Source organism: Gorilla gorilla, chromosome 17, assembly GCF_029281585.2.
Source record: "Gorilla gorilla gorilla isolate KB3781 chromosome 17, NHGRI_mGorGor1-v2.1_pri, whole genome shotgun sequence".
In the NCBI taxonomy this organism is placed as follows: domain Eukaryota; kingdom Metazoa; phylum Chordata; class Mammalia; order Primates; family Hominidae; genus Gorilla; species Gorilla gorilla.
In genome coordinates, this window is record NC_073241.2 from 55,733,195 (window position 1) to 55,758,748 (window position 25,554).

Consider the following 25,554-nt stretch of genomic DNA (forward strand, 5'->3'; position numbering starts at 1 on the left):
ATATTCAAGAGACTTTCCCAGAAATTGGAAGGAGCACCCGACGCTATGGGAAAAGCATGAAGAACTAGTTCTTCTCTGTTTCTTTGATTACTAAAATTTGCGTATGGGTCCCATTAAATTGGATGTTGCTTTGACATGAACATTTAATTACCTACAAAAATACGCCCCCCAAAACCCAAGAGAAAACAAAGCAATACCCGATGGTCAATTCAACAGCAAAACCAGTGTTACCTGAGCAGTGTCATTTGCTTTAGGTATTAGCAGCTGAAACAGAAGTTACTTTGTAAGGCTTGTTTCAAAGAGTCTTAACAAATTCTTAAAGATATCTCCTAATGATAAGGATGTCTCGGAACTTGTGACCGGCTGGGCTATTTAAGATAAAGGAGAAGAAGGTGCAGGCCAGGAGTCCCCTGAGACGGGAGTCATCCAGGCAAGAATCCAGATGTAAAGCTGTTTCCATGGCTAGGAAAGCAAGAAATGGAAAATATTTGGAATTTGAAAAGAAACAATTCCTGGGTTTGGCAGAAGATTACGTATGAAGACAATACTACATGTTGGGCACAGGGCCACGGTGTGCTTTTCACAATCACATTTAATCCTCCCAGTAACCTTGCAAGGAGACCTATTTGTGCCTGTTTTACACGAGAGATGACAGGTGTTCAGAAATTAGACCTTTCCATAGCCAAAGAACTGTTCGCCATTTGCCAGCATCCAATCCTAGAACCAATGAATCACAAATTATTTTTGCTGTTGCTCCTGTGATCCTAGGACTCACTGGTGACAGAAAGCAGAGGGAAAGTCTAGGAAAGGAAGATCAACAATTCTATCTTTTCTAATTACATTGGTGAAAGAGACATTCACTTCTTTATGTATTTCAGTATCAGGTTAGGGGAGGGGTAGGTTTAGTGAGATGCTTTTATAAAAACATCTGTTTCATAGTTCAGCGCTGTCCAACAGAAATAAACAGCAAGACACATGTAATTTCATATTATCTAGTAGCCACATTAAAAAATCAAAAGAAACAAGTGAAATTAATTTTAATAATATGTTTTATTTAACTCAACATATTATCATTCCGACATGAAATCAATTTAAAAAATTACTGAGTTTACATTTTTTTGGTACTAGGTCTTTAAAAATCAGTGTATATTTCAAACTTAGATGATATTTCAATTTGGATTGGCCATATTTAAAGCGCTCAATAGCTGTACGTGGCTACTGGCTACTGTATGACACAGCGCAGGTAAATAAAGTGATGAGATCCATGGAATTTGATGCATGTTTCAGGGTTTGGATAAGAAGGAACAAAAATAGACTCTTAGAAATATCCATGGAAAGATGGACTGAGAAAGCATCTCCAAATGGGACACTATTTGAAGTCTTTACCTCATAATATATAGTGCCAGAATAATGAAAGTAGCAAATTATTTGAGAGATAGGAACTGAATGAATAGAGCCTCTCTCCCTCTGTCTTCTACTTTGGCCAGCAGACCAAGTGATACCAGGGAGGTTCCCAGGGGCTAAATCCTGGCGGGAATGAGTCAGTGGAAGGAGACCCACCTAGTTACAATGAGCATAGAAGAAAACCTATTGCTTAAGTCACAGAAAATATAGTTTTTATTAACTTCCCTCCTGTCTCAAGGTTTAATTTACAGAAACTGAAGCAAAAGGCCATCAGACCAGACCAGTAAATCTTGCTACAGTTGAAGGTTTGCTTTTTGTCTCTTAATATGCATTTTGTGACTTAAACCCTAGAATTAAATTCATCTAAAGAGGCAGCTGTGATTTTCTGTAGTTGATGGTGGTATTAACAGAGGGTTGGAAGGAATGGAAATAGGCATTTTCAAAAAGAACACTACTTATATAACAAAATTCTTGAAAAATAAAGCCATTATTATAATATGATTTTTCGTAGTACCTATTCCAATATACTTAGGGAAGGTGGGGACTAAATAATACTAATAGATGACTAATACAATCAGTTCCTTTTAAAGTATATAGTCTTTTGGATAATTGAACAAATGGAAACCTATTTTATTTAAATCATTTCAATTGTAGAAATTAAATCTGGAAATTGAGAGAGAAAACATTTCATCTTTCTTCTTTCCAACCTTCACATTCTTTCATAAATTATCAAGTAATGGAGTGAGATTTTAAAACAAAAAACAAAAAGTCGGCCTTCATGTAGTATGCAAGGTGACAGTGACTTTTATGTCAGTGGTGTCTACTTAGACTGTGAGCTGTTATCTGTCACTTCGTAAGACATTCTGAAAAATGTGGCCGGTGCCCTTCTGAAGCTCAAGGAGTGTGTTTCCAGTTCCTGTGATCAGAAACAGAGAAACGCCCTGTTTCCCGACATTACCCCACATGAATGCATGCCTCCTCCCCTATCCACCAGCAAAAAACTTCCCTTACAGGATCTGGGCATAGCCCCCAAATCTGGGGCAGAGCCAGGAGGGTTGTCCCAGGGTAGAAAGGAAATTATTTCTTTGGAACTCCTTTAGAAATGGGTGGTTGGGGCCAGGTGCAGTGGCTCACACCTGTAATCCCAGCACTTTGGCCAAGGCCAAGGTAGAAGAATTGCCTGAGGCCAGGAGTTTGAGACCAGTCTGGGCAACATAGCGCGACCCCATCTCTACAAAAAATAAAAAAATTAGCTAGGTGCAGTGGCTCACACCTAGAGTCCCAGCACTTTCGGAGGCTGAGACGGAAGAATTGCTGAGGCCAGGAGTTCAAGACCAGCCTAGGGAACACAGTCTGACCCTGTCTCTACAAAAAATTTTAAAAAAAAATCTGGGCATGGGGGCATGCACCTGTGGTCTCAGCTCCTGGGAAGGCTGAGGTGGAAGAGTCACTTAAGCCCAGAAGGTCAAGGCTGCAATGAGCCATGTTTGCACCACTGCACTCCAGCCTGGGCGACAGAACAAGACCCTGGCTCCAAAATAATAATAATAATAAAAAAAAATGGGTGGGCAGAGGCATGGGAGGAGATATCTCATAAACATAAACGTATACTGCCTACTTGTAAATCACTCTCCATCTTTAAACAATTTGTATATTTATTTATCTACCTTAAGTTTGTAAGTTCCATGGCCCTTCATTTTTTGTAAACTATACTATTTTGGCTTCTTGGACTTTTACATACAGATCTAAATATAATGCCTCACTGCTGAGAGGCATCTCTTTTTTTTCTAGTTCACAAGTTGATGAACCAACTGATCTCCTATAAAATTATCAGAACCTATAAGAAAGCATGTTTTTAAAGAAGGAAGGAACAAAGGTGTTGGGGAGAAATCACCATCTTTTTTTGTACTACATTGAGAATTATGAATATCATTGTAGAGCAAAATATCACAGTATTCCATTCTCCTGTGACATTTTTACATGGACTCAACTAAGCTGCGGGTCCAATCCTGATTCGAAGATGTCCAGCCATTGTCCAAGACATCCAGCCTAGGCAGCAGGGTGGCTCACACAGCACACAGGGTGGCTCACACTGCCCCCTGCCTCCATGAGGCTACACTGCTATGCTGGTCAAAGGAAAAACAGTTAGGTTACCAAATACATGCACGTCGGAGTCTGATTTTTCAGTTTTTCAGATTACCTGGATTCAGGGTATTTGGTGAGGGTGGCCAGGCTGCTGGTGTACATGTGGCCGCCCACATCAATGTGGACAGGCGCATTGGATTTTGTGAGTTGTGCTGGAGTAGGGATGCCTTGGTTGTTCAGTGGAGATGCAGGGGATCTAGTGATCAGAGGTCTTGACATATTGGGCCGACTGTCCTACAGAGAGATAAGCAAGTTTAGATACTTTTTCTCTTTACAGTAGAAAGATAGGAAATACACATAGCATAAAGAATAAACGAGTGATTAATGATACTCATTCAGTAATAAAACCTGAAAAACCGGCAAGCTCTTGCTTTTGTTATAATGAATATCAGAAAAACAAATCCTGTAGCAAAGAAAAGGAAATCTTCACATGCTCAGAAATAAGGAGCTGAACTAATGTTCACTTCAAATAACTCTGAGGACTATGAAGGCTTATTATACTAAGAAATTCTTGCATTTAACAATTGACACATGGCAACTAGTATGATATGAAAAGTCTATTCATTCCAAATAAAATGACAATCAAACACTTCAAACAATACATATCTAAATAAAATGCGTATGAGTTAGCCCTCTCTTTGAAAACGTCCTCATTGCTATGCAGTTGGAATAAAAACAGACCTCTGACACCTGTGTTCTACAAAATGTTTTCTTAAACTTTCATTTTTCAAATCAGGAAAAAGAGAGCATACTGGTCTAGCCATCAGCTCACATACTTAAAGCAACCTTGCAAAGAGATACCACAAGTTCATCAGTCAACAGAATATACCCTCAAATGATAAATACGTGCTTGCTCATGAACCACAAGCGAACTGCTCTTCTGCATGCCTGACTTCTTGAAGAAATCAAGTTCCCAAAGTGTAACTGAGGCAGATGTTGATGTGCGGTCGCACAAGCAAAGGTGCAATGTGAGCAAACAGACCAGAATAAGGATATCACCTGGTGGCAGTAAGAACATGTTTAAGAAATTGTACCTTTTTTTTTCTTTTTTTGAGATGGAGTCTCGCTCTGTCGCCCAGGCTGGAGTGCAGGGGCACGATCTCGGCTCACTGCAAGCTCCGCCTCCTGGGTTCACGCCATTCTCCTGCCTCAGCCTCCTGAGTAGCTGGGACTACAGGCGTCCGCCACCAGGCCCAGCTAATTTTTTGTATTTTTAGTAGAGACGGGGTTTCACTGTGTTAGCCAGGATGGTCTTGATCTCCTGACCTCGTGATCTGCCCACCTCGGCCTCCCAAAGTGCTGGGATTACAGGCGAGAGCCACCGTGCCCAGCCTGCCCAGCTAATTTTTATATTTGTTGTAGAAACAGGGTTTCTCCATGTTGCCCATGCTGATCTTGACCTCCTGGGCTCAGGCGATCTGCTCATCTCAGCCTCCCAAAGCGCTAGGATTACAGGCGTGAACCACCTCACCCGGGTAGAAACTATACTCTTGAGAAAATAAATTATTACATCCTTTCCATGGATACAATATAAATATTTCAAATGCTATCAAAACACTGTTGTTTGCTTTTAAATTAGAGCCCAAACCACAGACAAGTAAAGATAGGTCTCTGGTATTCAATGAAGGGGTCAAACATTTAGAGTATCTAACTGAAGAGTAAGCTAAAATAGCATTTATGTACAAATTCTGTAACGCCGATGACACACGTAAACTCTCAGATTTATAATTTTAGCCAAAGATTGTTTTCAAACATGGAAACAATGTATGGCAAAGCCAGGGATAAGGCACACTGAAGGGATTTTGAAAAATGCCTTTGATGGAGACCACAAAGGGGAAGTCATCTAGTTTTTGTGCATAAAATGCAGCATGATAAAATATAAATTTGCAAAACATCATAGATTTTATGATCTGGAACAGCTTCAGGAGTTACCTGGGGCACAACTGTTAGACTACTTAGCATTAACCACATGTCCAAGCAAGACTGTGAATGCACATGCTTTCTGAAACTCAACATCTACTGTGAATGGGGTGGTGACTGGGCCTTTACGCAAAATGTTTACCATCTGTGTTGTGCGTTTCTACATGCTGAATTAACAGAGCCTAGAAAGAGTTATAGAAAAAGAGTTAATGTTTTAGTTCTTAAATCGGCAGGTCGGCTCAAGGGCGTTTACTACATTATGCTTTATATGTTTCTAGATATTTTTAACAATGCAAAATAGATATTGAAAAACACAACAGGATGTTTGTAACACACAAAGAAGAGGAGTTAAAGGGGTATTGGGTATTGGAAAAAAATAAAAAAAACAAGACAGTTGGTAGGAAATATGAAACACGTAAGGTTCAGAAATACTAAAAGTAGCATTTTAAAATCTGGATGACAGAAAACATATTTTTCCTTTAAAAATGCAATCATACAACCTCCACTTTTAAGAGATACGTACTGACTTCCTGTTAGAAAATGATTTCCTGGCTACGGACACAAACACACACACACAGGCACACACACACCTCCCTCCCTGTTACATTTCAGCCCATCACAGCGCGGCAGAGTCTGTAATAGTTTTTCAATTGGACACATTCTCTATCCTGCCTGAGGGTGCTCAGGCGAAAATGAACAGATTTGCAGGGTTAATATTGTCGTTAGACTGTGACCTCATTCAGCATGGCTCTAACACTGCCAGGTCTATACAGAAAGAGAAAAAAATGAAAGCATAACTGATCGGTTGAAGCATTCCAGATTTCTCAGAATATATACCATTTACATTGTAAGTCATAAATGCAATGGATATTGCTAAATTTAAAATTAAACCAGTGTTTCTTCAGCTGGGGGTGGAGGTGGGGTGGGGTGGAGATTGGCCCTTAAGGGCAAGGATTAGAAATGCCCTCCTTTGGTGTGCCCTCTTGGTTCTCCTAGGCGCTTTCCCCATCCTGGATGTTCTCCTCTTTCTGCAGGGTTGCTGTGGCTATGCTCATTTCTAAGGCATTAACTGATACTAGTTAACACAGTCAGGGCTTTTCACTTGGTATTTTCCATATGGGGCAGATTGTAAGAACTTTTTTTTTAGGAGACAGAGTCTCTCTCTGTTGCCCAGGCTGGAGCGTAGTGGTGTGATCAAAGCTGCTCACTGCAGCCTCAAACTTCTGGGATCAAGCGATCCCCCCACCTCAGCTTCCCAAGTAACTGGTACTACAGGTACGTGCCACCACACTCAGCTAACTATTATTATTATTGTTATTTGAGACAGGGTCTCACTCTGTCACCCAGGCTGGTGCAATTTCAGTTCATTGCAACCTCCACTTCCCAGGCTCAAGCGATTCTCCAGCCTCAGCCTCCTGAGTAGCTGACACTACAGGCGCAGGCCACTAATGCCCAGCTAATTTTGGTATTTTTAGTAGAGACAAGGTTTCGCCATGTTGCCCAGACTGTCTTGAACTCGTGAGCTCAAAGTGATCCTCCTGCCTCGGCCTCCAAAGTGTTGGGATTACAGGCATGAGCTACCACATCTGGCCTAATTTTTTATTTTTAACGTTTTTAGAGACAGGGGTCTCACTGTGTTGCCCAGGCTGGCCTTGAACTCCTGGCCTCAAGCAATCCTCCTGCTTCAGCCTCCCAAGTCACTGGGATTACAGGTGTGAGCCACTGTACCTGATATATAAGAACTTTTAAAATCCTTAGGCTGGGGTTGGGGGGGCGATATTTGGGGCTGAGAGTTTGGGCACTTGTAATAGACGCTGAAGTTGATACTCAATATGTATCCCATTGACTCCAGATGTTTCATCTAACACAATTGTGGCAACCTCTTCCTTGGCCAGTAGCTGGAGCTGACACTTTCTCAACTTCACCTGGATGGACACTGAAGTCCAGGATGGGATGCTGCTACCTGCAGCTGCCATCTCCCTGCCAGTTTAAGGATGAAGCCAATGCCCAGGATGGCAGAGCTGAGAGCTGGAAGCCAGGTCCTCGCTGACATTGTTGACACACTGCATCAGCCATCTCTCAGCCTCCCACCTCTAGATTTCCTGTGACTTGGGAAAATAAATTTCTGTATTTGTAAAGCTAGTTTGAAATGGGATTTCTGCCACCTGTCTTGATAAGGAATCCTTCCTGTTACACAGCTGCCTCCCTGCGAGGTCATTTGGCTTGGGGGCCATGGCCAGGGATGCCAAGCATGGCTGCCTGCTGAGATGCAGCAGAGCCTTCTGTCGTTCATCATCGTCCTCAACTCTACCTTCCCATCATCATCTTAGTTTGTGTATGTCTTTCAGGACTACTTCTGGAGAAAGGAAAACCGTAACCTTTAACCAGAAAGAGTGCAAGGGACTTGGATGTGCCGTCACACTGCTGAAGAAACAACTCAGAGTGCTGAAGGCTATTTCGATTTCTGCGCATTGCTCACGCAAAGAGCTCTGTGATAAAACTCCCTCCGGAATACAGACGAAGAACCCGGGAGAGGAACCCTTGTCTTAACATGAAGCTACTTGATTACTGCTCCTCCCCTGTGCAGCCCATTGTTCTCTCCTTTGCAACATTTTTACTAATTTATTTTTTAGAGACAGGGTCTTGCTCTGTTGCCCAGGCTGCAGTGCAGTGGCGCAATCATAGCTCACTACAGCCGTGAGTTCCTGAGCTCAAGTGATCTTTTTGCCTCAGTCTCCCAAGTAGCTAGGACTACAAGTGTGCACCACCACACCTGGCCAACTAATAACATTTTTTTGTAGACACAGGGTCTTGCTATGTTGCTCAGACTGGTCTTAAACTCCTGGCCTCAACTGATCTTCCCACCTAGGCCTCCCAAAGTGCTGGAATTACAGGCATGAGCCACCAGGCCTGGGCCATGACATTTTATTATCATTATTATTATTATTTTGAGACAGGGTCTCACCTCTGTCACTCAGGCTGGAGTGCAGTGGCATGATCTCAGCTCAGTGCAGCTTCCGCTTCCCAGGTTCAAGCAATTTTCATGCCTCAGCCTCCCGAGTAGCTGGGACTGCAGGTGTGCGCCACCACCCCTGGCTAATTTTTTTTTTTCATGTTTTTAGTAGAAATGGGGTTTCGCTATGTTGCCCAGGCTGGTCTCGAACTCTTGAGCTCAGGTGATCAGCCCGCCTTGGCCTCCCAAAGTGCTGAGATTACAGGTGTTAGCCACCGCGCCCAGCCCATAACACTTATTAACATCTCTTGAGTGCCAGGCACTGTTCAAGGTGATAAGTGAACAAGAGCAAACAAAACAGGCTGGTCTCTGGCCTCAGCAGTCCTGCTGTTCAGTGGGAGGGAGCCCATGAAACACGCGACTACAATCAGGACAGAGGAAGGCCGGGCTACTATGGCAGCTGATGGAGAGGACATTTAACCCAGGGTTGGGGGCTGGGAAGGATGGGGAAGGATCCCTAGAGACTGAGAACTGAGAAGTTAACAAACACTGGGAGGTTGGAAGGAGAGTGCCCAGTGCTATTCCCAAGGCTCCAAAGTGGGAGAGCACATGGTACCTTTCAGAAATTAAAAGTTCAATATAGTGTCACAACCACTTATTTTTTTCTCCAAGGTTGAGGGATAATGCGGGAGACAGAAGCTTGTATGTTGATCTGTGGTCTGAGAACCACAGAATTAAATGATAATTTACAATGAAAAAATAAATGAAGCCCACCATAACATCCTTGTGTCTGGAGAAGAGGAGGTAGAAAGGTTGGGAGCTAAGACCCCACAATCTAAACAGAGCTGTCCATAGAACTTTCTGCAGTACAGGAGATGCTCTGGACCTGCACAGTTCAATATGGTCACCACCAGCCACAAGTGGGTGTCATAGTGAGACTAAGGAACTGAATCTTTAATTTTATTTTAGCTAATTTAAATTTTAATTTAGGCCAGGCGTGGTGGCTCACGCCTGTAATTCCAGCACTTTGGGAGGCCGAGGCGGGCAGATCACCTGAGGTCAGGAGTTTGAGACCAGCCTGGCCAACATGGCAAAACCTCATCTCTATTAAAAATACAAAAATTAGCCAGGTGTGGTGGCAGGTGCCTATAATCCCAGCTACTCGGGAGGTGGAGGCAGGAGAATCGCTTGAACCTGGGAGGTGGCGGTTTCAGTGAGCCAAGATCGCGCCACTGTACTCCAGCCTGGGTAACAGAGCAAAACTCCGTCTCAATAATAATAATAATAATAATAATAATAATAATAAATAAATTTTAATTTAGATAGCTACCTGTGGCTAGTTGCTATCATTTTGGACAGTGTAGTAACTTTGGGTAGCAAGTAAACTTTGCTAGAATTTTTCTTAATATTTGGAAGCCCAAATTATGACAAACTTGAATTTCCCACTTCTGTGATGGAGAAGCAGGAGTATTTTAGAACTGAATACAATTTATTCTTATTTCTTAGAGACAGGGTCTCACTCTGTTGCCGAGGCTGGAATGGAGTGGTGCTATCAGGGCTCACTGAAGCCTTGAGCTCCTGGGGTCAAGCGATCCTCCTGCCTCATTTTTCCAAGTAGGTGGGACTACAGGTGTGTGCCACCACACTTGGCTAATTAAATTTTTTTTTTCTTTTGTAGAGATGGGGACTTGCTATGTTTATCCAGGCTGGTCTTGAACTCCTGGCCTCAAGTGATCAAATGCCTTACGACCCCTCACAAACACATTCATTTCCCTCTCCCTTTCTAACAGTATTTCTCCCTTCTTTACTGACACTATACTTTTTTTTTTTTTTAAAAAAGAATGATGCCCTGTGGATTTGGAAGAGCACTGAAGAAAAGGTGTCAGGAACAAAAGGGCACGTACTGTATGATTGTATTTACATGAAGTGACAGGCAGGCAGGACGATGACAAAGATCAGAACACTGGCCACCTTTGGGAGTAGTGACTGGAAGAGGGAGTGACCAGCAAAGCTGCACATCTTGATCTGAGTGGTGACACAGTTGTATACATACGCACATGGAAGATTCATTCACTTTAAGTTCTATTAAATAAAAATAAGATAAACTGAAAATAATCTTGGAAAAAAAATCCTCCAGAACACTTTACTGTTGAAATACTTACTTAAATTTCTGTGAAATAACACTTATTTTTAAAGCCAAAAAAAGTGCTTATTATTTCCTTTGATAGAATTCACCAAATCTGACTAAAATATACTCTGACATGAAACAGCCCTTAGGAATTCTCTAATTCCTCTTTTCCCATATCTGTCCTGTATAGATTTTCCAGGCGTGCTGATCGGTGCATCTTTAACATTTCCATTTCCTAGCTGCTTCCCATAGCTTCATCATCCATCTCACCTACCCAACAGAGGAGCAATGATTTTTTTGGTAGTAGAATCCTTCAAGGGATTTGACTTCGGGCATCTTTCAAAAGAAGAAGAAAAATCTGCCTTCTAACCTAGCTGTGTGCTGTTCAAACAGGAGCCCTGGGGGTACTGCCTTGAACAAATGAGCTGAAGTTTAAACTGAAAGTTTTAATGACTTTCTTTGTTAAGAATGTATGTCCCTGTCTTATGTCACGTTTCACTATTGAGTTTGACCATATTACCTCTTTCACTGGAGAAAGAAACAGGTTTCTTAGTGATACCTCCAAAAAAGCATGTCAGCGGTAAAATACCTATATTCTTTGACATTTTAATTCATAACATTCAGTAGAGCAGTGAAAGAATTTAATACAGATCATAACTTTTCCACAAATTTCAACCTGGATTTAAATATATTTCTCTCTCTCTCTCTCTCTCACACACACACACACACACACGCACAACATCTGTATTATATGGCATACTTGGATATGGGAATGTTCTGATTAATTCTGATAGTCTGACAAGGGTAATCAAAGTGTCTTAGGCAAGGATCTTGCTTCCTGGGATGGAAATTTGTGGTTGCCTTGGGAGTGTTGTTTCAGGAATGACATAATCATTGGACCCTCAATAAAGGTTCTTATAAGAAAACATCACTTTACTGACCACAGCTACTTAATTGTATAGCAAGTCTCTCAACCATAACATCAACGTGTTTTGAAAGAGGCCTCACTGGTTTCTTCATTCATTCAAGTGCTATTTATTGGGCACCTATCACCTGCCAAACTCTATGGTCTCTATTGACTTTAACTAAATAGCAGAATGAGCCTGAAGAGAAAGAAAATAATCTTTCTGGTAATTTCACTTAAGTAAAAAAAAAAACAAACTCGGCAGTGATTCAAAATTGATGAGTACTGTATGCATAATTTATTTAGAGAACAGTTTCTGTCAATCTTGACCATTTGGGAAACAGCAAAGAATTAGCCCAAAAAAGTCTTCTGGGTATCCACATTTGATGTCAAGTTTTCTAGTCACTTTATTCACAGGAGCCCCCTTCAAATTCATAGAGACTACTTATTCTTTTTTTTAAGAATATAATAAAAATTTTTTTTAATTTTATTTTTGACACTTAATTGTACATATTTATGAGGTACAGAGTGTTAGTTCCATATATGTATACAATGCTCAAATCAGAATAATTAGGATATCCATCACTTCAACCATGTATCGTTTCTTTGTGTTACTTATTCTTAATCATTATAAGAGGTGGGATTACTGGTTTTCTAGCTCACAGGACAGTAGCTACTTGCTAAAATCATCTAAAATTAAGTCATCCAAAGATCAAACCTCAGACAAAATTAGATTGGAAAGTATATAATATATTGAATAAAAATTTCCATCCTGAAACAGTAAAGGAAAACATTTTTCTAAGTTAAGACAATTTTCAAAACTCCATATAGCTGGAAAAGTCACATATACAGGGCACCCTAAGTAAGGGTACAGGAGAAAAAGCCCTGTTCCTTCGGAATCTGAAGACCTGGTTTGAACTCAGCCGCCCGCCCCGTGCGATCTCTGAGAAGTTACCAAACCGATCTAACCCCAGTATCCTCATCTCTAAGACAGGAATAAATCGCCCTACCTGACAGAGGGGCAAAGATGGCAGTAGATGAGACAGTGTTTGGGAAGACATCTAACAGAGCGTCTGGCATTTAGAAGGAAAAAATGAAGTTTCTTTCTTTCCTCCGAGCACAAAAAAAGTGAAATTTGACAAGCCAGATGGACAAACAGACAAGCCTTCTATGGGCCTAGCGAGAAGTACAGTGAATTACTCTAAGGTCGCTGAGCGGCAAGGCCCAACAAAAAGGCAGTGCTTTGCATTGATGTAACACAGTATTACATTGTGGGGTGCAGATAAATAGAAAGAAAATGGGACAAGATGCTAATTATGTGCCTTGGACAAAGTGTATGAAAGGAAGTAGAGAATGAAATCATCACAGTAGGTTCATGAAATGGCACTTGAGCTGTATTACTTTTCCTTTTCAGATTAAAATCATAATTTCACAGAATTAAAAACAAATTAAAAATAGGGTGCTTCAAAGTTGTTTCAAAATGACCAGGGACTGTGTTAAATTAATCTATAGTTCTTTCCTAATCTGAAGTGGTAAAATGTTACCCTTCTTGCTGTGGGGCAGGACAAGGCGTTACTGCTGTTTATCTATTTCACTGCACAGTCTGTCTGCCAGATACAGAGTGAGTGTCCTCAACATGCCTTTTTGTTTTTTTTCTTTTTCATAGTGAAATATGTATCTGAGAAGCTCCCTTATTAGATTACCAAGCTGAGGCCATGAAAAGAATGACTATTGGCCAACATTTCTTTGCTTTTAGTTCAAAAGGAAAATGAACTTGAGAAAAATAACATCTGAATAGAATTTCGCATGTTTTTTAAATTAGATTTCTTACATATTTTTAAATACACTTAAAACACTAGAGAATATTTTAAATACATTCTACAGCTCAAATATAGATACTATTCACTTTTAAAAAGTTAAAACAGCATTAAAAGTGACAGAGCTGCTTCAGTAATAATAGTGCTATAGGGAAAGGTCATTTTTGCAAATGTGTGTAGGTACAATAAAAAATTCTAGCATTAAATGCACCAAAATATTAGTAGGGATTAGGACTGGGTGATGATGCTATGGGCAAAAATTTTCAGTTGTTTTTATTCCTTTATGCTATACAGAGTTGAATATTTACTACTTTTGAATTTTAAAAATGGAAAAAACAGCACTCAATGGCCCAATTAAATCATTTAGTATATACTCTTGACACAGTGCTATATTTTACCTTCATAATAGGGATTTTTGACATTTTTAAGAGGTCAGAATGAAGAAATACAGGAATGGAACTAAACTTAGGGATAATACTTCCCTTTCCTTAATTTTCTTGCCAGGGAGGAAACACGTGGAACTGAAAATTAAATGGGCTTCAGGTCAAGGGAGCTCGTATTCAGCTGACACAGAAGACGATTTCATTTGATCCTGAAAGACAGGGGCAGTCGCCTATGGTTCCCACACTCTCGGGGTCTATCTGGTCATCTGCCCCCTCTTCCAGATCCCTCCATTCCCAGCTCTAAAACATGGCAAGAGCAAAATGATCAAAGCTATCCAAGTACACTGCCTGTGTTTCCTGAAGTCGCCCTGCACACGCTGTTGTGGGGGGAAGATGCGAACGACAGCAAAGGTTGGCAATGAAACAGCGTCTAACATGTAGAGAGGGCCTTCGAGTCTGAAATCAGAAACCTCTGCACAATGTTAGGTATTATCACCATTTCACAGAGAAGGAAGTTGACTCTGAGGTCAAGTGGCTTAGCCTATAATTATCTAGTAATAAATTTACTGTGATATTTTACATGCTAGCCATTGTGTACCCAGATAAGGTTGCCACTCTCTTATTACTAGGCTATACATGCTCTGACATTCCCTGGAGGAGGGAGAGATTTGCCTTGTTCCTTTCACCCTGTCTGTGTTTGGGGGTGAACATACTGGCTGGAGGCTTAGAAGGAGGGTCAGTGATCACAGAGAAGGCGGGGACTAGCTGGCCCAGGAAGTGGACACCTCCCCTACCACAGAGAATTGGCACTTTATTCACTCCCCTAACTCTTAGTTCCATGTGCATTTAGCAGGACACATTGGCCTCTACATAAATCATAAACTTATTAACTTCTTGGATGTGGTCATTGAAATTCCTCATTCAGCAGAGTATCGAAAGCTAAATGTGCTCCTTTTAACTTGAATTGAGTCTCTGGGAACCTCCTCTGAGATGCTTTTTTGTGGAGATGGAGTCTCACTCTGTTGCCCAGGCTGGAGTGCAGTGGCGCGATCTTGGCTTACTGCAACCTCTGCCTCCTGGGTTCAAGCAATTCTCTTGCCTCAGCCTCCTGAGTAGCTGGGACTACAGGCGCACACTGCCACACCCAGCTAATTTTTTTATTTTAGTAGACACAGGGTTTCACCATGTTGCCCAGGCTGGTCTCGAACTCCTGAGCTCAGGCAATCCGCCTGCCTCTGCCTCTTAAAGTGCTAAGATTACAGGTGTGAGCCACCGCACCTGGCCTCCTCTGAGATTCTTAAGTGCCCATTTGCTTGACGTTTTTGCATAAAAAAAAAAAATTAAAATGCACAGGTTTATACGTACATGACTTACTCTATATAATAAATGTGTTCATAAAAAGTTCATTTGCTCATTTATTCATTTATTTAGAAAATGTTGGCTGGTTGCTCTATTTGGTGCCAGGCTAGGGCACTATGGAAATGAACTCCTCAGGGTGTCTGTAAGTTTAATTTGAGAATTAGTCATATGCACAGGGAATTCCTGATGACAAGAGACTCCATGTAAATAAAAATTTTTTGGCCGGATGAGGTGGCTCATGTCTGGAATCCCAGCACTTTGGGAGGCCAAGGCAGGTGGATCACTTGAGGCCAGGAGTTCAAGACCAGCCTTAACAACATGGTGAAATCCCATCTCTACTAAAAATGCAAAAATTAGCCGGGTGTGGTGGTGCATGCCTGTAGTCTCAGTTACTCGGGAGGCTGAGGCAAGAGAATCACTTGAATCACGGAGGTGGAGGCTGTAGTGGGCTGAAATCATGCCCCTGCACTCCAGCCTGGGCAACACAGAAAGACTGTCTCAAAAAAAAAAATTTTTTTCAATCAAATTATGCCTGAAATACTCTGAGAACTAAATAATACTTAAATACCCCAAAGAATGCACCTTTCTGGGTTTTATAAATCCAGGGTGTATTTTTTTTTTTTTTTTTTTGAGACGTAGTCTCGCTCTGTTGCCCAGGCTGGAGTGCAATGGCGCCATCTCGGTTCACTGCAAGCTCCGCCTCCCGGGTTCACGCCATTCTCCTGCCTCAGCCTCCCGAGTAGCTAGGACTACAGGCGCCCGCAACCACGCCCGGCTAATTTTTTGTATTTTTAGTAGAGACGGGGTTTCATCGTGTTAGCCAGGATGCTCTCCATCTCCTGACCTCGTGATCTGCCCACTTCGGCCTCCCAAAGTGCTGGGATTACAGGCGTGAGCCACCGCGCCCGGCCTCCAGGGTGTATTATTTTTAAATAAGACATACCTATATTTAGTAATTCCACATTACAAAGATCACACTTCTAACTTTTGCCCCAATTACCTTTTAAAGAGCAAACTATTTGTGGCACTTCTAACAGTGTTGACATGGAGTAAGGTACCTAAACTCAGAACGTTTTCCCGAGGATGCAACAACATAGAGACGAAGTTTTAGCCTAAGCCATGTCACCAATGAGCTATGTGGCCTTGGCAAATTCTTTTCTCTCTCACTTCAGCTTTCCCATTTATAATCTATGCAGTCGGACCAGATGCTCTGTAATGCTCTTTCCAGTTCTGAATTTTTACTAGTCTATGATTTTTAAAAAATATAAGCCATAGAGATTCAAATATCTTAAGAAAGCTAGCATTTTAGAAGGTCAGAATTGGAATTCAAAATGCCTTTGAAAGAAAGGAGAACTGGTCATGAAATGAAGGGCATTCCAAAAGTATGAGTGCAAAAAAGAGCTAACCCAGGGAGATTCCTTAACAATCACACCATTTGCTCTAGCTGATCGGGAAGATTACATTTTAATCACTACTGCTTTCTACTTGCCTCCACTGGCAGGAGAAAACAGCAAATAAAATATGGTGCTTAATAAGCAAAATGCCTACTTGGGAAAGATTCTTAGTGTCATTTTATTGGAGTATCATTTACTTATTTATATCTTTTATTGTTCTAGAATATTAGTCTGAAAGCAGCTTGAGATTCCCCTGTAGAACAGAAAAAAAATTTGTCTCAATGATATAAAGTGATGCTTTTAAAAAATAAAGTAACGATCTCTTATAAGCAGAATCAGTGCCAAGTTTTCCAAAAGACATATTTGGTAATAAAAATTTTTAAAGGTGTGGGGGAGGAGAGAGCCAAGCACAGTGGCTCATGCTTATAATCCCAGTGACTTGGGAGGCTGAAGTAGGAGGGCTGCTTGCGGCCAGGAGTTCAAGACCAGCCTGGGCAACATAGTGAGACCCTGTCTCTAAAAAGATTAAAAAACTAGCTGGGCGTAGTGGTCTCAGCCTACAGTCTGTGACTCAGGAGGATGAAACAGGAGGACTACGTAAGCCCAGGAGTTTGAGGCTGCAGTGAGCTATGATCATGCCACTGCATCCTAGCCCAGGCAACAGAGTGAGACCTTGTCTCAAAAAAAAAAAAAAAAAAAAGAAATGGCAGAGAGATGTTGGAGGGAAGTAGTGTCATGTTTACACCCAGACCTAATGGGTCATGTGTCCTGTTGATAGGCATGCTCCAGGCCTAGCAGTTTGCCAGAAACACTCCTCCTGGACCTGGGTGACATCTGGCATTCACTGGGATCTTTGTCCTCAGAAGATATAGACCAATTCTCTTCTGGCTGTTGGGCTGTCCAGTTCTTAGTTACATTCGTCCTATTTGGACCAATAGTGCCTGCAGCTGAACTGCCAGACCTCGTATTAGCACAGGAGATTTGTTTCTTGGAATATTTTGGAGAGGATAGTGGTTGATGAAACTTCCTGCTTAGGAGCAGATGGGTGAGAAGATATCAGTGAAAGCTTAGATTAAGAAGCAGGCATTTGAATGAGCCCTAAAGACAGCAGTGAACAATCATCCTCCTCAGTATTTTATTGCATTGAGCTATTCTTTATAATTTTCACACTGTAAAGGAGACATCTGTGTTCTTGGAGATATATCTTAAAATAAAAACCAACAAGAGTACAAAACAAACCAACTTTTAAAAGATCAACCTGACTGGGAAGAAAAGTTTCCTATAAAAATGGAAATGCATTAGAAAACCATTGTAACTTGTATTCAGATAGTGCCTTATGCATATGAAGCCATCATTTATGAGATCCCAGAACTCCAAAGACTTTACGAACAATCATGACCCTTGTAAGGTCCAGAGGAAGCAGAAGGGAAAGCCAATGCCATCTTTTGCAAAGAAGGAACACACGGAGGCAGCAATATTTAGATTAGTTGCTCAAGTTCAAACAACCTAGTTGATTTAAAAGTTAGAAGCAAAATATTCCAGGATCTAAACTTACATCCTCCTATCTTAGATGTCTGGGGCAATCTGGTGGTGCCTGACCCACTAGGGCTTAGACTCTGAAAACAGGCCTCTTTTTTCTTTTTTTTTTTTTGAGATGGAATCTCACTCTGTCACCAAGGCTGGAGTGCAATGGCTTGCTCGGCTCACTGCAACCTCCGCCTCCTGGATTCAAGCGATTTTCCTGCCTCAGCCTCCTGAGTGAGTAGCTAGGATTACAGGTGTGCGCCACCAAGCCCGGCTAATTTTTGTATTTTTAGTAGAGATGGGATTTCACTGTGTTAGCCAGGCTGGTCTCGAACTCCTGGCCTCAGGTGATCCACCCATCTCGGCCTCCCAAAGTGCTAGGATTACAGGCGTGAGCCACAACAGCCAGCAGAAAACAGGCCTTTCATTTACCTGTGGCAGCAGACGGCACTGCACTAGAGCATTCCTGCCCAAGGAAGTGAAATGGGCGGCAGAATTTCTTTGGTATTGTTAAGAGCCCAGCTTAATTTCATTGGATGTTTTTTTTAAAGCAAAAGACACAGTATATAATGCCAAGACAATGACAGCGGCTGGGAGAACACAGCGGATAAATGCAATTTTGTCTGAGAAGAAAAGGGGTCAGGGTCAGGGAAGCAGGAAAGGGACAGACAGCAGCTCCAAAGAGGCCAAGAAGTGAGAAGAAAGGGAAGGGGAGCAGGAAGTGAGGAAAGGACAGTGGTGTGGGAGGGAGTGAGAAAGAAACTGATGGAAAGGAAAATATAGGAGATGAGAAAGAGACAGGAAGACAGGGGTGTGTGTTGGGAAGGAGGGACCAGACTAGTTTTACCTCCTCATTTTCTTGACCACCTGTTTACTTACATATTCAGGAGGTTGCTAATGCCTGTGTGCTTCCCTGTAGATCTTGTTTATCCCATGGGAGGAACTTACTTGATCCCTCTGCAAGTGGGCCCTTTTGCATGAGAGAAGTTTGGAAGAAAAGTTTAAAGGGTCCTCCAGGTCCTGCATTTTGCTTCAGTCCTCCCGCCAACCAATCTGAAAGATCCCTCTCTGTAGGGCTTCCTTCTGAAGATCCTGGGGCTGAAGCCTGATTTTTAGAGAATCAGGTAGATCTTTGGCCCTGATGGAATGTTCACCACTAAATGAGCTCACAGATAAATGGTTATAGCAAGTAGAATGGAAGATCACAGGCATCAGTTGAAAGCCTGCAGATGCAATCAGAATAAAATCAGGTGGTGAGTACCATCCAATTACTTTTCCTATCAACTCCCCACAGTACTTCATGAAATCCTTTTTTATTTTTGGTACTTGGTAGAAAATGAATAAACAGTACTGATGATGACAAAGCAAGCTGATAAGGCTCTAGAATGGAGTGCTCTGATCTCTTTCCAGTAAGTGACCTCAGTAGTGATTTGTCCCTCAGGACAGTGGGCATCAAATGCTTTTTGATTTGTTACCTACCCATCCCAAATGTCAATTAAAAGAAAAAACAAACCCCACAATTTCATGTTGTTAATAGGCACACATGTCAAGTAAAGGAAAATCAAACACTCACAAGATGATAGAGATTTTGTGGAAATAAAGTAAACACATAATACTTCCCAGGACAGAAACACTGATGCAGTCACCCTGCAGAGTAAAAATTCCAGTAACCAGGGGGAGCTAGGCAGCCTGTGCTCACTGAGGAATCTCTGGGTTATCAGCCCACACTCTGAGAAGCGGGACATTAGGAGTGCTGGTAGTACTGAAGTTTTAAAAAATGACAAGAAGGCAGCTGATATGGTTTGGCTCTGTGCCCCCACTCAAATCTCATCTTGTAGCTCCCATAATCCCCATGTGTTGTGGGAGGGAACTGGTGGGAGATAATTGAATCATGGGGACAAGTCTTTCCCATGCTGTTCTCATGATAGTGAATAAGTCTCACGAGATCTGATGGTTTTAAAAAAGGGGAGTTTCGAGGCTGGGCATGGTGGCTCACGCCTGTTATCCCAACACTTTGGGAGGCTGAGGTGGGCAGATCACCTGCGGTCGAGAGTTGGAGACCAGCCTGACCAACATGGAGAAACCCCGTCTCTACCAAAAAATACAAAAATTAGCCGAGCATGGTGATGCATGCCTGTAATCCTAGCTACTCAAGAGGCTGAGGCAGGAGAATTGCTTGAACCCAGGAGGCGGAGGTTGCAGTGAGCTGAGATCGTGCCATTGCACTCCAGCCTGGGCAACAAGAGCGAAACGCCGTCTCCAGAAAAAAAAAAAGGGTAGTTTCCCTGCACAAGCTATCCTCTCTTGTCTGCCGCCACGTGAGATGTGCTTTTCACTTCCACCATGACTGTGAGGCCTCCCCAGTTACATGGAACTGTAAGTCCAATAAACTTCTTTCTTTTGCAAATTGCCCAGTCTCAGGTATGTCTTTATCAGCAGCGTGAAAACAGACTAACACAGCGGCCAAACACCTCTGTGGGGCTGACTCTGGATTCCTGCAGCTATAAGAGACAGACTCAGAGTGGGTGGGGTGGGGTCCCCCCAAGTCCCCCAACCAGGGCAAAGTGTTTTCAAAAATGAAATATGGTACTCAGAATCACCCTAGGAAATAAGTCTACCTGCAGGCTCTGCAGGGGTAGGAACTGTGTTTTGTTTGCTGTACCCCCCCATCTCTAGCACAGAGCAAGACACTCAGTAGGCACGAAATAAACATTAATATGGAATTCCAGAAGAGAATTTAAAAGGTGGGTGCATCGTAGCTCCCCATCTTTCACCTTCCTTCACATAAACTTTTTCTTCTCTCCAATAACTATATGAAATATTAGAAAACACTTTAGTATGGAGAATAAAAGCAGAAAGGGAAACAAACTAATTTGAAAAATGCAAAGCTATCATTTTTTTTTTTTGAGACAGAGTCTCACTCTGTTGCCCAGGCTGGGTCTGCCTCCTGGGTTCAAGCGATTCTCCTGCCTCAGCCTCCTGAGTAGCTGGACTCCAGGTGCGCACCACCATGCCTGGCTAAATTTTGTATTTTTAGTAGAGACGGGGTTTCACCACATTGGTCAGGCTGGTCTTGAACTCCTGACCTTGTGATCCACCCACCTTGGCCTCCCAAAGTGCTGGGATTACAGGCGTGAGCCATGGCGCCCAGCCAAAGCTATAATTTTTCATGAAGGTTTTCAAAAGTTTGCAAATGATTATTAAAGATTTAATGATTATTTTTAAGGGATACTTACAAAATGCCAGTCTACACATGTTGCTCACACACCATCCTTACTCCTTTTTTCTTTTTTTAAAATTAAAACAAAATTTTGTAGAGATGGGTTCTTGCTATGTTGTCCAGGCTGGTCTCAAACTCCTGGCCTCAAGTGATCCTCCCACTTCAGCCTCCCAAAGTGTCAGGATTACAGGCATGAGCTACTGCACCAGCCATCCTTATTTCCTTATCCCCTCTGTTTTCCGGTGATTCTGAACTTACTGTGAAATCCCAACACACTTTATACTGCACAGGACACTGTGCTATACAAAGTAAACTTTGTAAGTATTATAAATGTAAACTTTACAAATATTATCTTTTCTGCTGAGGGATAATGTATACTAATGAACTTCTGAAGTTACTAATTACAAGAATAATATGTGGTAAATTCATTATTTTTCCTGCTTTTATTATATTCTCAAAGCTTTTTAAATACAAATTCTATCTCAATTAAGACATGGTAAAAGAAAATTTGCCCGACTTTTACATTTACGCTTAAATCTCACAAGTGACGATTTTCACCTGTATTCAGAAATGCCTAACTTTAATGATGGTCTTAGATAGTCACTGCTTAAAGAATCCTCATGTAAATGAAAAAGTGCCCTCAGAAGTACAGAACATAACTCCTTCCTGTTTGTCTAATCTCCATGGCAAATATGCAAAAGATGAGACTCTGGTATGTGAGTGATACTAAAATATTAACCTCTTGTTCCTAATTCAGTCCAGTATTTTATGGAAAAATGTTTTGTCGAGACAAATTAAAAAATATTCTAAGTCTAAGTTATTTGAAAATGCTCTGGTCTTCTGATGAAAATCCTAAACTAGAAGTAATGAAATGAAGTTAATAATAACGACACTTAACGTTCTGGCCTGTTTATCACCATTTAGAGGCAATGACCTGATATTAACCGTCAATCAACCATTTATATAAACTAAGACTCAAAATAAATTCCATCACTGGAATTATTTCATCTGCCAATAACATACTTGATATCCTGTTTCATGTACTCGGTCTGTGGGTATTAAAATGTTAAACAAATTAAGCAGTGATTACCACCTCTCTCTCTAAAGATATATTCAGTTGTACTAATATAATTCAGTTGGACAAGAATAAAGAGAAAGACGGAAGGAGGTAAGAAATTAGCATATTTGAAATGTAAAAAATAATCGTGGAGAGGGACTGTGGCTGCTCTAGGTAAAAGTCTATATATTCGGAGCCAATTTCTGCCATTTGTTGCTCTTAATTTAAAAATCTGTAAGAAAGCATCAAAATCAATTCAGTTCAGTCTTAATGAGACAGCTCTAGCGAGAGCCTATTCACTGTACCTGTTCTAATTAGCATGAATATGTCCTCAATGTCAAATCTGACAATACACTTAACTAAATTAATGTTAATCCCGTAACACAGGACTATATTTGAGTTAGTAGCTCTAAAATAGATTTTGCATATTAGCATTTTGATAATGAATAGCAAATGAATTCAGGGCTGGAAAAGATCTGGTTCATGATCATTTCTGGGAAAAGGGAAACTGAGGCTCAGGGTGACTGGGTGGCTTGCTCAGGGCCACAGCTGAGAAGCACCTGGTAAGCACAGCGACCAGCTTCCACACACACATGTGCTGGCTATTTTCTTTCTGCCATCTCCCCAGAGAGAACTGGAGCCTGCATAACCATGTAAAACTAAATGGAAGTCAGACGATAGCCCCCTAAATTACTGATGACTAAAAGTATTTGTCAAGACTCTACAACAGAAGACCTCAGGTACCCCCACAGAGGTTATTAAGTATAATCCTTGCTTTTTAATTGCCACTTAAGCTGAAATTACTACCTCTTCAAGATTTATACGAAGACAATTTAGAGATTTAGTTTGAGGTGGATGTCGACACATGCTAATTGACCTTAATTCACACATATTTCTGAAGTGATGTGAAAGATAAGGGATGAGGAAATTTGACACATTAGAACTCCCCAAAACCCCCAAAATTAAAAATGACTGCTAAAAAGACGGTGTCAGCTGACCCCATATTTTAGCTCTAAAATGTTTACTATGTCCCAAACAAGAGGGTGGAAAATTATTAGCTTTCAATTTATACCTACAAACTCCTCCTCCAGCTTGCCTGGAGATACTGAGATAGTAAGAAGAGTCCTCACTTTGAACTGGCATGACATTAAAATATCTCAGCGTTGGGCTGGCATCTCCCTGTTTTAATTTCCTAAAGGCTGGAAGTTCAGAGAGCTGAGCTCCTGGCTCCAGCACACACCTGCTGCCCAAAGTCGCTAAGCCTTCTCATGCTGTAAAAAGGAGGCAGCAGAACCCCACTGGTGGGGTGCCCACACCTGTTCATTGTGGAACCTTTTCTTTTCAGAGGAAAGCTTACATTTTAGCTGCAGATACAAACCAGAAGGCAAAGCTGCTGGGGGAGCGGGAGTGAAGGACAGGGACAGGCCAAGTCCTCCCTGGAGATGGGGGGAACCTCAGGGCCCTGAAGGGTGGAGCGCTGGCCTGGATCATCACAGAGGGGCTTTGGCTGTGACAGCCTGTGAGACTGCTAATCACAATAATGCCAGGTGGCATTTGGGGGTGCCCACTGTGTGTTAGGCACCATTCTCAACCCTTGACATCACTATCTCATTTAATCTTTACAGTGGCCTTGTGACACTTCACTAAAAACACCACTATGGGCATACGCCAATATTCTTAAACGCTCTTTTGCAAAAGCTCAAAATCTCTCAGTTCAACCCATTTTCCAGGTAGCAGTCATCAAAGACTTAAAAAAAAGATTCCCTAAGAAACTGCCTCTTTTATAAATGGAGAAAAGAACACTTACTTCACAGGGCTGTCTGGGGATTTAATGAGGGTATGAGGTGTCTCCTACAGGGCTACGGGCACAGTAAGAAAACAATAAATTTTTCCTTAAAGATCTATCAAGATTGTGCCCCAGGAGCTACAAAATTCTAAAGGCTGGATTTATAGTTATTAAAAACTTCTATACTCGATTCCTGTGGACTCACAGTCCACATTAAAAGAAGAGAAAAGCAGAAAGGTCAGCATAAAAATATAGGCTGTATAATTTCATTTACATGAAACTCTAGAAAAGGTACAGCTACAACTAATCTCCAGTGGCAGGAAGCAGAGCAGTGGCTGCCTGCAGGCTGGGACATGGGAGGGGAGCTGCTGGGGAAGGAGCAGGAGGAAACTTTCTAACCTGACGAAAACGGTCTATATCTTAATTGGGGCAGTGTTATTTGTCAAAATTCACTAAACTGTACACTTAAAAACAGATGCACTTTGTTGTATATAAACCATACCTCAATAAAGGTGACTGGAAAAAAAAAGCAGTTCTAAGGAAAAAGAAGCAAGCACAAAATTTCACAACTGGATGCTTAGCCAAATTCCTCTTGCACGTTCTTCCAGGGACTGACAGACTACACTCATGTTGTGAGTTGAACTGTGTCCTCCAAACACTCATATGTTGAAGTTCTAACCCAGTACCTCAAAATGTGACCTCACTTGGAAATAGGGTTGCTGCAGAAGTAATCAGTTACAAGGAGGTTATACAAGAATAGGGTGGGCCCCAAGCCAGTGATTGGCATCCTTATAGAAAGGGGAAATTTGGATACAGACAAGCACACGGGGAACATGCCACGTGAGCTTCAAGACAGAGATCGATCGGTTGATGTGTCTACAAGCCAAGGAACACCAAAGATTGCCAGCAACCCACGAGCAGCTAGGAAGAATCATGAAACAGATTCCTCCGCACAGCCCTCAGACAGAACCAACCACGCCGACAACCTTGATCTCAGACTTCCGGCCTTCAGAACTGTGACACGACAATCCATTTCTGTTGTGTAAACCACTCAGTTTGTAGTACTTTGTTATGGTGGTCCTAGGAAAATAATATAATCTGGTACACGTGTTTTACTCTAGCTACATAGGATTAGACACTTCAACCAACTGTAACTTTCTCAGGTTTAATCAAATCTTGACGGTACCTCTTTGTGGACCATGCCCATTACCATCCTCAAGACAGAGGCCACTGGGCTCTTCTGAACAGCGAATCTGCTTGGAGCTCATGAACTAATAATAAAAAGTTAGTATTTTCTGAGCACTGACTATGTGCCAGGCTCTGTGTCAAGTGCTGTGTGCAAGTCAGCTTATTTACCCTCTTCAATGACCATGAAATAGGAATAAATATCATTTTCTGATATAGAAACTGAGGCTTACAGAGGGTTCAGTAATTTGGTCAAGTCACAAAGCTAGTAACTAGCGAGACCTAAACTAGATTTTAAACATCTCCCACAGTGCCTTGTATACTGCTCCATGAATCTGGAAGTATTACTGTTAGCTGACAGCCATGGGGTAACTT

General features: G+C 41.7%; 1 protein-coding gene across 3 annotated transcripts in view; it reads right to left on the minus strand.

The window, feature by feature from the left end:
- Positions 1 to 25,554, minus strand: part of KCTD1 (potassium channel tetramerization domain containing 1) — a 202,345-nt gene that overhangs the window by 42,449 nt on the left and 134,342 nt on the right. For all 3 annotated transcript variants that reach the window (XM_019014072.4, XM_063699137.1, XM_019014073.4), the window contains exon 2: positions 3,605 to 3,783. In XM_019014072.4, coding sequence (XP_018869617.1) covers positions 3,605 to 3,783 — 179 coding nt within the window. The remainder of the gene's footprint in view (positions 1 to 3,604; positions 3,784 to 25,554) is intronic.